We start from the raw sequence: 17182 nt of genomic DNA, 5'->3' as shown, positions 1-17182 counted from the left end.
GGGTCCACCTGACTGGTGGGTGAGGAAGCTGTGGGGATCTAGCTGTGTGCTTCTCGTGGATGGGGATAATTCAGGGTCATCTCCCCATCTCAAAGCCTCTGATTCCAGCTGCAAAGATCCTTTTTCCAAATAAGGCCACATTTCCAGGTTCTGGGGATTAGGACCTTGCGTCTTTGGGGCTACCATGCAGCCCATTATCCACCCTGCCTGGACCTGGGAGGTGAGGAGCCAGGAGGGGTCAGGAGGGGAACAGGGCCTCCTGCCCACATGACTTCCTCTGGCCATTCCTCCCCCCTTGCATCTAAAAGTGGTCTGCCGCCCTAGCCGGTTTGGCTCAGTTGGCCTGCGGATTGAAGGGTCCCAGGTTCGATTCCAGCCAAGGGCACATGCCCGGGTTGCAGGCTCGATCCCCGGTAGGGAGTGTGCAGGAGGCAGCCAATCAATGATTCTCTCTCATCATTGATGTTTCTATCTCTCTCTCTCTCTCCCTTCCTCTCTGAAATCAATAAAAAAATATATTAAAAAAATAGTTTTAAACGTGGTCTGCCCCCAGCACCCTGTGTGCGGACTGGGCTCGCAGCTTCTCCCTCACATGCCTGCAAAGCGGCGCCTGGGACCTCGTGCACGTGCAGGTTGCCTTGTCTTCCTGCGAATGACGGAGACACGTGAGCAGAACGATTCCCTGTGGCCCCGGTGAAAACACAGACCAGGCCCGGCCAGCAGTCGCTGCTTTTCCGTGGGTCGCGGAGGGCAAGACGGCATTTGCATGTGGGGGGTCACATAGGAGGCCTGTCCTTCCTGGTCATTCGTTTGGGGCTGAGGCCGGGTGATGGTCACACTGTGCAGGTGGGCACAGGGCCTGGCCCCACCGTCAGCTCTGCCCTGGGAAGTGGCTGGGAGGGGTAGTGGGGGTGCAGGTGACGTCCTGGTGGGATCATGGAAGCCAGGCTCCAGCAAGGAGGAGCCCAGGGCCGCTGGGTCAGGCCGGGCAAGACGGGCCGCCTCGTCTGTCCCTGCACAGATTGGCCAGATACAACATGCTGTGCAGTGTTTGGGACGTACTTACACTAAATGTGATTCGTCTTATGTCTGAAATTCACATTTAGGTGTCCTGTATTGTGACTCACTAAATCCAGCAACTCTTTATAGGCTCACTTTGCCCCGGTTTAAAAACCACAAACAGAAATATTAAGTAGAGATAAAAAGGGAAGGAGAAATTGACACGGTTTAACCTTCAATATTTCAAGATTATTGAACAAGAATTTGTTTCTGGAATTAAAAATAGCCCCGTACTCCCATCGGCTGTAGATCCTGAAAGGAAGTTGCTCGGCTGGTCTTGTTTACTTTTCCCGAAACTCGGTCACCGCCAGGCTGGTGCCAGAGCTCTTGGGCGGAAGCGGCCCACTGGCTGGGGGTAGGTCAGCCCTGCTCTTTGAGCCCCTTGGGCTCAGTCCTGGTTGGGGGGCTGGGGGAGCCAGATGGGGCTCCTGGCCCTGCCTGAGCTGCTGATTGTGGTCTTCCGCACATAGGATTCCTACCGTGCACGGCCTTGGCCTTGTGCAGCCCAGCCTCTGGCAGGTGGAGCCCAGCTGCTAGTCCTCCCAGCTTCTCACGACTGCCCAGCGCCACTTCCCTGCTCAAGACGCACGGCTTCCCCTCAAACCTGTCCCTTGTCCTGACGCCTGCGTGTGTCCCCACAGCCTGCGTGTGTCCTCAGTGCACCAGAGGCTGAGTGTGTGCCGCTGCCACGGTGCCCACCGCTCTGCCTCAGAAGGCTGCGGAGGCTGCGCAGTGGTGCCCTGGGCTGGCGATGGACAGCAGGCACAGCCCGATCGTGGGGCCCGCTCTGCAGGGCAGTTGAGGGCGGGTGAGGGTTGGAGGAGTTAGTGGGGCCTCAGGTGGGAGATGGGATCTGAGCTGAGCCAAGGGGCAGCAGGAAGGGGGTATGTTCAGGGAAGAGTAACTTCTCAAATGGAGTCAGGGCTGTGGGCCTTCCTGTGTGGACATATCGACCTGCTGAGCGGTCTTGTCCCTGGGGGCAGGGCCATCTCTAGTCACCTGTTCGTAACTGTCTGCCTGGGGCTGCTGCGGAAGCCCCTCGACAGTCATTGAATGGACACACGAACGAATGAACGAGGGGGCAGGAAAGTCCTGGGAAAATCCCGGGGCTGTGAGGATGGACCTGCCTGAGGTGACGGTGAGCTTTGGGTAGGGGCCTGGTGAGGCGGCCTTGGAAGGCAGGCTGGGGGTAAGGCTGGGTCCCTCGAGAAGCGTCATGGGTGTGAGCAGGGTTAGGAAGATGAGCCAGAGGGAGGTGGGGGCGGGTGTAGATGGGCAAGGTGGCCCCAGAGAAGAGGCTGAGTGCTGGACCGCTGGCCTGCACAGGAGGTCGGGTGCCTGGGAGCCCCTGCCAGCTCTCCCCCTCGCCCTGGCTCCTGCCCCCTCTCTGCTGCGTCCGCCACCGCCACCGCATGTCTGCTCCCGGCCTTTTGCTGAGCTGCTTTCCTCCTCTGAGACCTGAAGCCCCCGTGTGCAGAAGGCATTGCAGTGTGATGTGAATAAAAGTTCCTTCCGAATGCTCCGACCTCAGTGCCTTTGTTAAGCCCCACACGCTAGGGAGCGATGGCAAGTGACAGGAGAGCCCCGGGCCAGACAGTGACAGGGAGACAGTTTTCCCAGACGTGGATGCCTTTCTGTCCTCTGAGGCTGAGGTGTCTGCCGTCCACAGTGCCTGGCGTGACCCAGCCAGTATGCTCTAGCACAGTGTCCTTGCCGTCGGAGGGGGTACATGTGCACACTTGTTCCTCTTCGTTCGTAATCCTGTGGATCTTACTTGAGGTAACCACGTTACAGAGGGTTAGAATCAATATGCAGTACAGGTGACCCTTGGACAACGCGGGTCTGAGCTGTGCAGGTCCACTTATACGTGGGGTTTTCAATAAATATGTAGTCAGCCCTCAGTATCCCCAAGTTTCACACTTGGAGTCAGCAACCGCAGATTGAAAACAGTATTTTTGATCCGTGGTTGGGCATCCTCTGATGTGAAGGGCCGACTGTGCGTAGTTTCATGCAACATTGTGTGAGGGACTAGCGCATCCTCGGATTTGGGTGTCTGCGGGGGTTCTGGAACCCATTTCTCACAGATACCAAGGGACTGGAGTTAAGTTTGCGGGGAGTCAAAAGTTATATGTGGGTTTCCGGTGCCGCTAACCCCCACACTGTTCAAGGGTCAACTATCTATATAAAAGCCTAAGCAACTGGATGACCGGCCAGTAGCTATGATGCGCACTGACCACCAGGGGGCAGATGCTCAACACAGGAGCTGCCCCTGGTGGTCAGTGCGCTCCCACAGCCAACCTCCAAGAGGGCCCCAATCGGCCCGATCACTGGCCAGGCCGAGGGACCCCACCTGTGCACGAATCCGTGCACCGGGCCTCTAGTATGTTAATATTTTTGAACCAGTAAAATGGACCTTTGTAATTTAAAGTAGTATAATATTCTGCTAAATCTAGATTTTCTTCTCCACACATTAAAAAAGGGAAAAGTTCTGAGTTAGAGATGCTACTTGGTGTGAGGCCTTCTGTAGCGGAGACACCAGGAACCAGCGATAAAATATTCAAGCAGCTGCTCAGGGATCCTGTTCCCGGCCCTTCTCCTTCTGCCCGGAGGCCTTGGGCACCCCCCCCCCCTTCGGGGCCGCCTCCTCTTCTGGCAGCCTGAGTGGGAGGGGGGAGGATGTGTTCAAGGGTAGTGTTTAAAACTTTACGTGGGGCATATGACACTAGCGTAACTGTGTTTCTTCAACTTTATATTGTTTTTGGAATTCCATTTCATTGTAACATTATTAACTGCATACAAATTTCTGATGTGTTCAAAGAAATGAAATGTCCTTAAATTTGCCGTCTTGAATTTCTTCTCTCCCTTACTGCTTTCCCCTCGTTCCTGATGATTTATCTCTGCTGTATTTCCCAGTTCCAAGAGCTGCTTTTCTGTTTGTAAAGTCTTGTTTGGCTGCTTAGCAATGAACTAAGTGGGAAGGCGGGTCGTGCTCCTGGAGACCGGAACCGAGGCGCCTGCCGCACGCCCCTGTAGCTTGGCCTTTGGTTTCTTGGGGCTTGAAGTGGTAAAACCTCCAGAATTGAATTAAATGCAAACAAACATGTAAAAACTTGCATAATAACAAAATGCTGAATGGGAGCATTTTGAACAGAGCATACTCCTCTGCTCAGTCTATTGTAAGTTACTCAGCGACCGTGCATACTAATAATGTTGGTGGCTGCCCACCCACTGCCTAAACTTACAGTAATGCGCACATTTGGGGGTGAAGCTACCAAGGACTTGAGATGGACTCTGAGACCGGGTGAATCATTTTTGCCAGCAGAAGTACTTCAAGGAGGTCAGTTCCCCCACGGCATGTGCTTGTGCTAACAGTAAACCGGAGGCGGCGGGGTGGTGAAGAGCCACCGGAGCAGCCCTGTGTGAGCCCAGCCCCGCACGGCAGCCTGAGCAGGGCCGCGCTGGCTCCCTGTCCGCCATGACATTCAGCTGTGAGGTCATGGCCGCGTCGCAGGCAGTGCGTTAGCCGGGGTTTCTGTCCCAGGGCACACTTGGGCTGCCTGTCAGTGCTGAGCTCCTGGCTCTTTTCGGAGGTTTCCTCGGGTGTGTCGGTGGCCTCTGTGGTATGGACTGCGGCGTTTGAGACGGATGTTTTCCCCACACGGTACCACGTTCGCATAAATTAATTGGGGGGGGTGGACTATGAGACATCAGCAGATGCCTTCCGGGGGACACCTTCCTAGTGATCACGCACGGGTGGACCTGGGCTGCCTCAGAAGTGAGACCCCGAGTCTGTAGCCAGCGCCGTGTTTCAGTCCGACTCTGCCCTGGGTTCAAATGCCCCTCAGACACATCGGTCTGCAGGGGAGCCCTTGGCGGTGGCTGGGCTGCGGGCCACACCGTGAGTGTGAGGGTCTCCAGGTCCCTTCTCTTCTATCTGAATCGGGGGGTGGAACAGCGCCAGGAAGTGGGTCCTGCAGAGTCCCGAGGGCAGCCTTGCAGGAGGGGTCGGTATTGAGGGGGACCCGTCCTGGGAAGCAGTTCCCACTTTGGAAGGAAATTCTTAGCCTGAGATTTGCTCTCTCCTCCGCTGACATTTGCTTGGTAACTGGAGACTCCTTGGTGACGGGTTTTGCTAGGAGATACCTTTCCAAGTTCAGGTGATGCCAGGAAGCAGTGAGGCCTGGGCTCTTTAACGCTGAGCTGTTGTTTTTCTTCCTCAGGGCAGCATTTCTAGAAAAGGATAGCAGCAGCAAGCGTCCTCTGAACTGTGGGGCCCCCAGGGAACTATGCTCCTGGCCTGGGAGGCGCTGAGATGTACAGAGCGGGGGACACAGTGGAGCGCCCGCCACCGGGGACGGCACCCCCTCGCCTGAGGAGTGTGGAGGTCGCCAGAGGGAGAGCAGGCTACGGGTTCACCCTTTCCGGCCAGGCGCCCTGCGTGCTCAGCTGTGTCATGAGAGGGAGCCCCGCCGATTTTGTGGGCCTCCGTGCCGGAGACCAGATACTCGCTGTCAATGAAATCAACGTGAAGAAAGCGTCGCATGAGGACGTGGTTAAACTCATCGGGAAATGCTCCGGGGTCCTGCACATGGTGGTGGGCGAAGGCCTCGGTCACCTGGAGTCTTGCTCCAGCGACGAGGAGGTGGGCTTCTATGACGGGAAGGGCTGGCGGAAGCCCAGACTCGATTCCAAAGCGCTGGGCATCAACAGAGCCGAGAGAGTCGTGGAGGACATGCAGTCGGGGGGGATTTTCAGCATGATCTTCGAAAACCCTCGTCTGCATGCGAGCAGCTCAGAGCCCTCCAAACTGAAGCACAGGTCGCTCTCGGAGTCGGCGGCTGCGCGATTCGACCCGGGGCAGGAAAGTGTAGGCGGCCCGCAGCCCGGCCTGCTTCCCAAGGAGATCGCACACGTTATCAACGACGACTCGGTTTTCAGTGTTGGACTAGAGAATCAGGACGAGTTTGGGTTAGATGCAAGTATTTTAAACGTCGCCATGGTCGTCGGCTATTTGGGTTCCATCGAACTTCCTTCCACGAGCTGCAGCCTGGAGGCCGACAGCTTCCAGGCCATTCGCGGCTGCCTGCGGCGCCTGCGGGCCGAGCAGAAGATCCACTCCCTGGTGACCATGAAGATCATGCACGATGGCGTGCAGCTGTGCACCGACAAGGCCGCCGTGCTGGCCGAGTACCCCGCCGAGAAGCTGGCCTTCAGCGCCGTGTGCCCCGACGACCGCCGGTTCTTCGGGCTTGTGACCATGCAGAGCAGCGACGACGGCAGCCTGGCGCGGGAGGGCGAGGGCGTCTTGCGGACTTCCTGCCACGTGTTCATGGTGGACCCAGACTTGTTCAATCACAAGATCCACCAAGGCATCGCCCGGCGGTTCGGGTTTGAGTGCACAGCTGACCCTGACACCAATGGCTGCCTGGAATTCCCGGCGTCCTCCCTGCCGGTCCTCCAGTTCATCTCTGTGCTGTACCGGGACATGGGCGAGCTGATCGAGGGTGTGCGCGCCCGGGCCTTCGCGGACGGGGATGCCGATGCCCACCAGAACACCAGCACCAGCAGCAACAGCGACAGTGGCATTGGGAATTTCAACCAGGAGGAGAGAAACAGCCGGGTGCTTGTGGTCGACCTGGGCGCCAGTTCCAGCAGACACGGCCCCAGCAGCAGCACCTGGGAGGGGGCAGGGGGGAGGGGCTCCCAGCCTTGGGCCACCCCCTGGAATGGGGCCTTTTGCCACGATCCTGAGGCAGGGCCCCCATTTGAAGCTGCTCCACAGGCTGACAGGGGCTGGGACTTTAGTAAGCATTTGGGGCCCACTTCTCACGTGGAGGTCCCCCCAACCCCCTTGCGGAGTTCGGTCCCGCCTTCCAAGAGAGGCGCTGTGGGCCCTGGCGGTGGGTTCAGCCAGCGGTGGCTTCCGGTTCACGTCCTGCAGGAGTGGCAGTGCGGACACGCCAGTGACCAGGAGTCTTACACGGACTCCACTGACGGGTGGTCCAGCGTCAACTGCGGCACGCTGCCCCCTCCCATGAGCAAGATCCCCGCTGACCGCTACCGGCTGGAGGGCAGCCTGGCGCAGCCCCTGCTGAGCACCCAGAAGAGGGACTGGTCCAGGAAGGCGTTTGGGATGCAGAACATTTTTGGTCCCCATCGAAACGCTAGGAAGACTAAGGAAGACAAAAAGGTAAGCCTGCGGGGGTTGGTTTAGTGAACGTGAACTTGACTGGATGACTTAGTCAGTGGCTGGTGAAATGACAGCGCACCAGCTGCCCAGTCCCCCGCCGCTTCCCCTAGCTGTGGCCTCTGTTGGCTGCCACCGGTGTCTGCTGTGATTGTGTGCTGAGGCTCCGTCTCGCCTGGAGCCCTCCCTTGAGTGGTCTCATCCCCAGAGGGCCCTTGCTCTGGCAGGACAGGCGGGGATGGAAGGGATGGTGACTTCTCACAGCCCAGGTAAGGGTCTCCCCTCCTTCCTCCCCGTTCCTACTGCTGGTGCCTGCAGGTCCTGTCACTGTGCCTCTGAAGTCCATTGGGTTTCTGGCCGAGTGGCGGAGGCAATACACCCTTTTGTTGTTGTTGTTAATCCTCACCTGAGGGCATTTTTTCCATTGATTTTTTTTTAGAGAGAGTGGACGGGAGGGATGGTTGGGGGGCGGGGGAGAGAGAGAGAGAACATCCACGTGAGAGAGACATCTTTGAGTGAGGATTAAAAAAACGTAGCGAGAGGGACAGTATTGGCTGGTGTTGCCGCCCTGTCACAGACGAACGCGACGCTTGTGATGGAATCATTATGGCTCGTGTTGGGAGATAAGCCTCGAGTTCCCCAGCTCATGCCAGGCCTCCTTTGGGACCTGGTGGGGGTTCTGTGAGCTCCTCAGGCTGGCGCCTTCCTTTTCATTTTACTGACCCGCGTATTAACAACTTGCCCGTCGGTGGCCAATGAGTGCTGAGACTCCGGACCTGGGGCTCCGCGGGGCCTCCTCCTGTACTTCCCTTTGTAATGACAACGGTGACACACAATTGTAGTCATGAATTGTGTTTTATTGGGACCCTTCTGTAATCTCTTGAAATTCATTGGTTGCTTTTTACTTTGCTAAATGGGTTCCCCTGCGTTATTAGCTCAGGGTCACCCGGCACGGCCTCCTCAGTTGGAGTGCAGAAGCTTCCAGAGTGGCGAGGAGGGGCCCCTGTGTCCCTCCTGGCCTGAGCTGGCGGAGGTGGGTCAGGATGAGCAGGGGACAGGCCAGAAAGGGGAGAAGGACGTGCTGTCCATGAGCAGAGGGGAGGCCTTGGGAAAGGGACGGAGCCAGATGCCAGAGGCCTGCATGTTGTCCTGTGGTTGAGTCCTGTCACTGCTCTGTGGTGGCGGTGGCTTCCGTGCCTCCCTTTGCACAGCAGTGACTGGCACAGGGAACCGAGAGTGAGGCACGGTCACTGAGGCAGGTGGCTGCGGGAGCCGAGTGGTCCAGCGAGGCCTGGCGTCAGAAGCCTTGCTGAGTCCCAGTGGCACAGCTGACCACAGGCTCAGCTCTCAGGCAGGCCAGGAGGGCCCGCATTCAACATGAGAATCTTGTCGTTTTTCTAGCACAATGACAGGAAGTTTTAAAATAGATTGTAAACATATCTGGAGACTATGCCCGGCTTTGATCGTGACCCTGTGCAAACAACGCCCACGGGCGACATTGCACCACTGCCCGAGTCACAAGGAAGGGAGGACACAGTAGCAGCCTCTGCTGAGAGCCCTGATCTGTAGGATGACGCTCCGGTAGAGGGCGCTCCAAGGTCTGAGCTGCCCTGGGCTGGAGCACTGGGCATGGGTTCCTTTGACAGTGCGTGCTGCCCTCTCTCCATGCTGCCCTCTCTCCGGGGCTCAGTGCAGGGGGAAGCTGCCGCCAAGGCTGCTCCAGGCTCCAGGGGAACAGAGGGAAGTAGCTGGCCCGCCCTCCGGGCGTCCTCACTCTCTGGGAGACATTCCCAGCCTCCTGGGGGCCTGGCCCAGCCCAGATGGTCCCTCTCCCTCCCCAGGGCCTCGATTTTCCACGCTCCCCTGCCTGCCCTGAGGGCACTTAGGGTTTCGAGTCCCCAGGAAATCAGATATTTTCAGCTGCGCTACTTTTATGTGAAAGATGTGGTGACTTATTTGCTGGAACCACGATCACATTCAGAGAAGTGTCTAGCATAATAACAGTGAATTAATTCTAGTAATTTCCCGGAGAAAGAACAAGATGTTTCACTGGCCGGTTATTTCCGGCACCTGAGTCGGGTTGGGCTTCAGACGCCAGCTGAATGTGGGATTCTTTAGTTTCCCAGACGCTCATGAAATTAAGTCACAGCGCGGCCTTGTGACACCAGCCTTTGTTAATAACCATTATTCTCCACGCTGCGCTCCCACGTGCTGTTCATCTGCTCTGGGGTCAGATCCTGGTGACGGGAGGCTGAGGCGGTCGTTCTCTGGGCGCATAGTTGTCAGGGGCAGAGCGAGCCCCTGGAGACCGGGGCGGCCTTGGCTGTGGCTCTGCGTTTTCATTGAGGTGATGTCTGCAGATCATGACATTTCCCCGGGGGCACAGTCTGGTTTCCTGGGCCCTCTCTTCTCTGCAAGGTGGTGCCTCAGGCAAAGCTAAGCACCTCTCCCCTGGAGGTAACTCACTTTACCTTTTCTTGTGTTTAGGGCTCAAAATTTGGGCGGGGACTTGGTCTCGCTCAGACTTCACAGCGCACCTCTGCGCGGAGATCGTTCGGAAGATCCAAGAGATTTAGTGTCACTCGCTCCCTTGATGACCTAGAGGTAAGCATTTCAGTTTCTCTTATTCTTTAGGTTTTTAGAAATGAAAAGCTTACTGATACATCTGAATCTCTTTTGAATTCCACCCGGATCCTACTCCACTCTCCTCCCGGGGTAACCACTTCTAATGCCCATAGGTCACCTTTCTGCCCAGCACGTGTGCCCAGGCCGGCGTAGTGTGTCCGTGCTGTAGCCCACGTGCCCGGTGCTGGCTCAGCACTTCATACAGAACCTGTTCAGCCTCACAAGTCTGTGAGGAAGGACGGGCCCAGCGTCACCCCATAAAAGTGCAATGCTGAGGCACAGATACAGAGAATACCTTTTGGTGTGGTTCTTCCCTTTTATCCATTTTTCTTAAAAAGTGAATGGGCTTTACTATTAGAGCAGTTTTAGGTTTGCAGGCCAGTTAAGCAGAAAGCACGGGGAGCCCTGTGCTCCCAGCTGGCCGTGTGCTAACATCCTGCATCTGTGTGCTGCATTTGTCACAGGGGGTGAGGCAACATGGTGCCTTATTTTTTTAAAATATGTTTTTATTGATTTCAGAGAGAGGCAGGGAGAGGGAGAGATAGAAACATCAATGATGAGAATCACTGATTGGCTGCCTCCTGCACACCCCCCACTGGGGATCGAGCCCACAACCCAGGCATATTTCCTGACTGGGAATTGAACCGTAATTTCCTGGTTCATAGGTCAACACTCAACTGGTGAGCCACACCGATCAAGCTGTTTTTAATACTTAAAAATCAGTCAGTGTAATTTACCACATTCACAAAGTAGAAAAATCACATATCATCCCAACAGACCCAGGAAAGGCCATTGGCAAAATTCAGTATCCATTCATGGCTACAGAACTCCCACAAAAGTTAAAATAGGAATTAAAGGGACTTCCCTTAATCTGATAAGGGTATAGAATCTCCTAGAACAGGGATCATACTTAAGCTTTCCCTTTGAGATAGGGAACAAACAACATTGCTGGTGCCATTTCTGTTTTGATTTTCATTGTATGTCTTTGTCACTGTACTATGAAAGTCAAACAATAGAAACTAAAAGGCTTGGAAAGAAAAATTTAATGTTATTCTCACAAGATACAATTGTAACAGAAAATCTATAAGAATCTATAGGTTATTAAAATCAATAAATGAGTTTAGCAAGGTTGCTAGATCTACGGTCAATATACAAAGATTAGTTTTGGATACAGTTAAGAAAATGACCTACAGATTCAGTGCACTTTTTTTAAAAATATATTTTTTAAATTGATTTTAGAGAGGAAGGGAGAGGGAAAGAGAGATAGAAACATCAATGATGAGAGAGAATCATTGATTGGCTGCCTCTTGTGCGCTCCCTCCTGGGGATCGAGCCCACAACCCAGGCATGTGCCCATGATCAGAATTGAACCAGGGACCCTTCAGTCCACAGGCTGATGCTCTAGCCACTGAGCCAAACCGGTTAGGGCTAGCCAAGATATTCTTGAAGTAAAATGCGATAGGAGAACTTCCTCTATCAGCTATCAAAATGATGAAGTGTAAGAGCAATTTAAGACTGTCAGTGTTGGCTCAGGACACACAGACAGACATGGCGTAGAAGACAGCACCTGGGCTGTGTGTCCAGAGCAGGGTGAGTTTGTTTTTTTTAGTGGTGCTGGGAAAAGTGGAGAAAAAACAAAGAAAGAAAGAAACTGGATTCCCACGTCATACAGACAGGATGGACCCAGCTGTGCAGGTCTGACTGAGGGTCACAGACACAGCTCCGTGGAGGCGGGGGGCAAAGACTGTGCCCCAGACACAGAGCACTGAGCATCAAGGCAGAGATCGCCCACTGGGACTCCGGAAGCTCGGGGGCTGCAGCATCCAGACGCCCGTACTGAAGGCCCATTGGTCCTGAGCGCGCCTCCGGGAGCAGAGTGGCCAGGGAGTCCAACAGGCATTTGATGAAAGATGATTCCCAATAGCAAAGCCGCAGATGAAGAGGTTTCCAACCACATTAGTCACCAGGGAGGCGCAAGTTACAGCCACAGGGAGGCTTGTACACAGGAGTGGCCCCAGTGACCAGAGACAGATGGTGTCATGTGTTGGTGTGGCCATGAAGCAGCCTACACTCTGATAACACTCCGGTAGAGGGCGCTCCCTGGGGGGCGTGTTTGAAGATAAAGTGCCCTGAGACTCGACAGTTCCGCTGCACCCAAAATGTCCATCCTGAGTTCCAGGCGACGTGCACGAGGCCTCACAGCTGTGGTGAGACTCCTGAGCCAGAGCAGCCCAACTGCCCAGCTGCAGGGAGGATGCCAGGGATGCTCTGTGGCTGCCTGGACACATGTCACAGAGAGAGGGCAGACACACGCAGTGCGTCTGTAGGACTCCATTCATAGGAGCTAAAAACAGACCAGACTAAGCCATGGCTTTTGGTTGTGTGTTCAGCGTAGAACTATTAAGAGAAACTAGGGCCTGGCCAGCGTGGCTCAGTGGTTGAGCATTGACCTATGAACCAGGAGGTCATGGTTCGATTCCCAGTGAGGGCACATGCCTGGGTTGCAGGCTCAATCCCCAGTAGGGGGCATGCAGGAGGCAGCTGATGAATGATTCTCTCATTAATGTTTCTCTCCCTCTCCCTTCCTCTCTGAAAAAAAAAAAATATATATATATATATATCTCCTATATAATAAAAACCTAATATGCTAAGTGTCCAGTCATCCGGTCAGCCATTCAACCAATCAAAGTGTAATATGCTAATGATATGCTAAGGCTGCTCAACCGCTCGCTATGACATGCACTGACTAACCAGGGGGCAGACGCTCCGACTGGTAGGTTAGCTTGCTGCTGGGGTCCGGCCGATTGGGACTGAGTGAGACAGGCCGGACATGCCCTGGAGCCCTCCCGTGGTCCCTCCCTGGCTGGCCAACCTCCCGCATCCCTCCCCAGCCCCGATCATGCACCGGTGAGGTCCCTCGGCCTGGCCTGCACACTCTCGCAATCTGGGACCCCTCGAGGGATGTCAGAGAGCTGGTTTTGGACCAATCCCGCAGGCCAGGCCAAGGGACCCCACTGGTGCACGAATTCATGCACTGGGCCTCGTGTGTGTGTGTGTGTGTGTGTGTGTGTGTGTGTGTGTGTATTTTTTTTTAAGAAAAAAAACTAGAACATCACTATGCTTTCCTTATGACCTGGGTGAGGCTACGCAGGCTTCACTTTGGGATAAATCCCAGAAGTGTGTATTTCCAATTGGTGCTCTTTTCTGAATTTGCTGTGAAAATGATTGGCATGGGGTATGTCTCTCCCAGGCCTGCTGAGATAGATGCTGGAGTCGGCAGCGTTGGCCGCTAGGGTTAGGGTTTTACAGATGAGCCTGAGAGAGGAAGATGGAACCAAAGGACGAGGGTGTGGAGGGAGTGTGAAGGGAGAGGACAGGGGCTAGTGACAGATTGTGGGAAAGGGACTCCTGAGCAGGAGGTGGAGGTGGAGAATGAGACCCGTGCTGTGGGAATGGCAGGAGGAACGTCTGGAAGGAGACCTGGTACCTGACCCGAAGGGCCTGCAGGGACCGTAGGCAGAGTGGGGGACAGGGGTGCGGAGACGGGCTGTGCAGCCAGGGACAGCGGGAGTGAGAGGGCAGCATGCAGGAGCCAGGCCCACACCTGCTGGAGAGGCCGGCACTCCCTGGGGTCCCAGACTCCTCTTGGTCTCATTGTCACATTCCGTCTGCCGGCAGCCTTGGGGTGGACAGGAACTCAGGAGTCCGCCGTGTCCGTCACACTTGGTTCAAAGGCTGTAACTTTGTGGGGATCGCTGAGCCCTGGGAGGTCCCCATTCTTCGCTGTCACCCTCAGACACTGGCATCTGCCGCCCCCTGGGGTCTCCGCGGCTCATGACTTCCATGTACTGTGGGGAGGAGCACAGTGTCCCCACTCCCTGAGGGCAGCTCCTCCCTCCCAGGGCCCCGTGCCAGGGGGGTCACCAGGCCGTGCACTGATGGGCCACACGAGGCTAATGGCCCTGCCTGTGTCCATGACCTGCCCCGTCACTGGACACACTGTGACCCCTGGGCCGCAGGAACTATCACTGTTTCTGCTTTACTGAGTGGGAAACTGAGGCAAGGTGCCAGTGCCAGGGGATAGGAATTGTCTGAGCCCATGGAGCCCTTCCCCCGGCGGGCTGGCTTAGAGCCTCGCTCCTGCACCCTCACCTCTCCAGCTGCCTCTCCCAGGACACTGAGCTCTGGCAGCCTGGGCTGCACATCTGTCCCCCGGGAGCTGTGGCACGTCCTGCTCTAGGGAGTTGCTCTCGAGGTGAGAGCCGTGGCCGACAGGTGCTCAACAGGGAGGTGTCAGGCAGGCAACTTCGTGACTTCGTCGGCGGTGGGGGGCGGTGGGGAGCAAGGCCAGGTATGGGGGAGAGATGGGCGCCCTCGCATGCCATGGTCCGGTGGCTGCTCTGAGGAGGAGCTGTCCACGCCGAGCCCTCGATGCTAAGAGGGGGCCGGCCACCTGAAGGTCTGGGGACAGGGCACAGCCAGCGTGGACAGAGGGGGCGGTCCGGCTGACCTCACGTTTTCTTAGTGTGCGGAGCCTGCGGGAGCCCAGTGAGAGCGCCACCTGCCTGCCTGAGTTCCGCCTGCTCTGGGCACCCCTCCGGGAGGGCCAGCGTTTGTTTGGAAGCCCCTCAGGCAGCATGGAGGCTGGCAGGGGCTGAGACTCCCCAGGGGGCAGTGCAGGCACTGGGGCCAGGCAGCCACCTTCCCAAGCGACGCTCTCATGTTTCCAGACAGGAGGGGCCGCCACGCTTTGGGCCAAAGAGTGGGGTGGCACGTGGTCAGGCCCTTCGCACATCTTTGCTGTTTTCACGCTGAAGGCAGAGCTAAGTGGTCGTGTATCGCCCGCAAAGCCGGGGTGCCCTGTGAGGCCAGTGGCCTGCTTGCTCCCAGCCCTGCTCTAGGCTGTTCTCTAGACTGTGGGTGGGGTCCTCCAGCCCCTCCCCATCGCCCGAGACTCCACCCTTTTCCTGACCACCGCTGACCAGTGTCAGGCCCCCCGTCCTGCTGCCCTGGACTCCCTGGCTGGTTAGCTGTGGCCCGGTCCCAGCCCAGCACACTGGCGCTCCCCGTCCCTTATCACAGCCCCTGACGGCTCCTCCTGCCGCTCACAGCGCCCCCAGCCCCTCCATCTGCATCACCCTCTAGAACAGTGATGGCGAACCTTTTGAGCTCAGCGTGTCAGCATTTTGAAAAACCCTAACTTAACTCTGGTGCCGTGTCACATATAGAAATTTTTTTATATTTGCAACCATAGTAAAACAAAGACTTATATTTTTGATATTTATTTTATATATTTAAATGCCATTTAACAAAGAAAAATCAACCAAAAAAATGAGTTCGCGTGTCACCTCTGACACGCGTGTCATAGGTTCGCCATCACTGGTCTAGAGCAAGCATGTCACACTAGTGGCCCGCGGGCCCCATGTGGCCCACAATGAATATTTTTGCAGCCCACCAGTATAACGGTACGTAAGAAACGTTTTAATAAGAATTTCATAACTTGACTTTTATAATATCCTGTTATACATAATTATTAATAATGAACTACAACATTCGCTAATGACTGGTTACTATAATCGTCTTGCCTTCGTTTCCCTTACGTGCCTTACGTGCAGGCGCACCATTTCTCTCCACTAATACCAGCAGCGAATATTCTAGCAGCGATCGCTATGTCATTAGTCTTGGACTGACTTGTTTGGTGTGCACAACAGGAAATATTTTGCTTTCGGAGAACAAGAAAAATAGGTTTATTTGCGTGATGCTTATTAACTTGTGTAGTTATTCAGTGTCTGGTAAGTTAATGTTCAAGAAAAAAATATTAATTTTTATTAAACTGGTCTATTATTTTATGTTAACGATGACTTATTTATTTCAGCCCTTTATATTCAGCATGTCTCTACTGAAATAAACCTACGTTTCTATGAAAATTGAAGCTTTTGTTTTTTTGTGGCCACATCCACTTTTTGTTTATTTGGCCCATGGTAGCCTTGGAGTTTGACATGCTTGGTCTGAGTATTTGCTGGAGGAAGCACACACCCCCGCCCCCTCTATTTCTGGGCGCCCAGGTGTTGATGGCAGGAACTGGCAGTGCGTCTTGGACAGCAGGGGGCGCCCCTGTCCAGACTTCTCTGTTTGGAGAGGGGAGCGGGGTGGCGGGCGGCCCTGAGGCTGCCTCCTCTGTGGCCAGGCTCTGTGCGTCTGTTTGGACGGCCCCGGGCTTGCTGTCAGAGGCTGTCGTCCGCCCGAGGCAGGCGGACCTGCACGAGACCCAGACTCAGAGGCCGCCATTGCCTTCTTTGGTCGCTTTGCCTTCTCAGCCCCTTGGCCGGTTGCTGCGCTCCTCCCAGTGCTGGCTCAGCTCCGGGACGCACTGTAGTCATGGAGTTCACGTGATCCAGGGTGCAGTGTACACAGACACTTCAAAATGAGCGTTTTTTATTTAAAAAAATCTTAAGTCTGCTGTTTTTATCTCTGGGAGAAATTAACTCTGAAGTTTTTGCTTGGTTCGGTCCTTCATGTACTCATCTAGCCTTTAGGTCGTTTACATAGGAAATGATCTTAATTCTCTTTAAAACCCTGTTCACTTGGGATGCATTCTAGGACAGCGGTCGCCAACCAGCGGTCCACTGGTGGTCTTTGAGGTCCGGAAGGTTGGTGACCGCTGTGCTAGGATGTCTCGGTGAGTGGCCCTTAACACCCGCTACGTGCCAGGTGCTGGTTTTGCTCAAGGGACAGCAGGGAACAGACGATAGCAGCCCTGTCGTCCTCGGGCTGGCCCCGCCCGTCACCAGCACTGAGCAGGAGGGTGGCCAGGAGTGCCCCCCCCACCCCGAGGGTGGGCGCTGGACAGGGCACCGCCGAGCTGAGGGTGAGCATTGGGCGCTGGGAAGGAAGGGGCAGCTAGATTATAGGCCGTGGGGTCCACACCAGGGCGGGGACTGGGTCAGGAGACAGCAAAAGGTCAAACACCTTACCTGAGCCCAGGGATGGGGCGGAGGTGGGTGGTGCCTCCTCCTCCTCCTCCTACACCTCCTCCTCCTACACCTTCATGTTCTCAACCTACTCTTTAGCTGCCACATCTGAGTGCTTCTACCTTCTGGTCTCCTAACAAGGCCTTCTCTAGGTATTAGGTAGACTAGTGCGGATGACACACCTCTCAGAAAGAATGAATATTAACAACCGGCTCCTGTAATTAGTGACAACCCTCGATATATTGAAACTTCAATTCATTTTTGCCTTCTATCGGCAGGGCAGATTGCTCACAAGAGGAAATAAGAAGTATTCTTTTCAGATCATCTGATCATCTCACAC

At 55.3% G+C, this 17182-nt stretch overlaps 1 protein-coding gene across 1 annotated transcript in view; it reads left to right on the top strand.

The window, feature by feature from the left end:
• Positions 1-5289: 5289 nt before the first annotated feature.
• RGS12 (regulator of G protein signaling 12) overlaps positions 5290-17182 on the top strand; it is a gene marked incomplete at its 3' end in the record, with an annotated part of 47027 nt that continues 35134 nt past the window's right edge. Inside the window, exons 1-2 of the mRNA XM_014449883.2 lie at positions 5290-7249; positions 9734-9850. Of these exons, the coding sequence (XP_014305369.2) occupies positions 5372-7249; positions 9734-9850 (1995 nt within the window). The remainder of the gene's footprint in view (positions 7250-9733; positions 9851-17182) is intronic.

This window comes from Myotis lucifugus, unplaced genomic scaffold (genome assembly GCF_000147115.1).
Source record: "Myotis lucifugus unplaced genomic scaffold, Myoluc2.0 scaffold_1502, whole genome shotgun sequence".
In the NCBI taxonomy this organism is placed as follows: Eukaryota; Metazoa; Chordata; class Mammalia; order Chiroptera; family Vespertilionidae; genus Myotis; species Myotis lucifugus.
The sequence above is the reverse complement of the archived record's forward strand: the minus strand, read 5'-3'. Positions and strand labels throughout refer to the sequence as shown.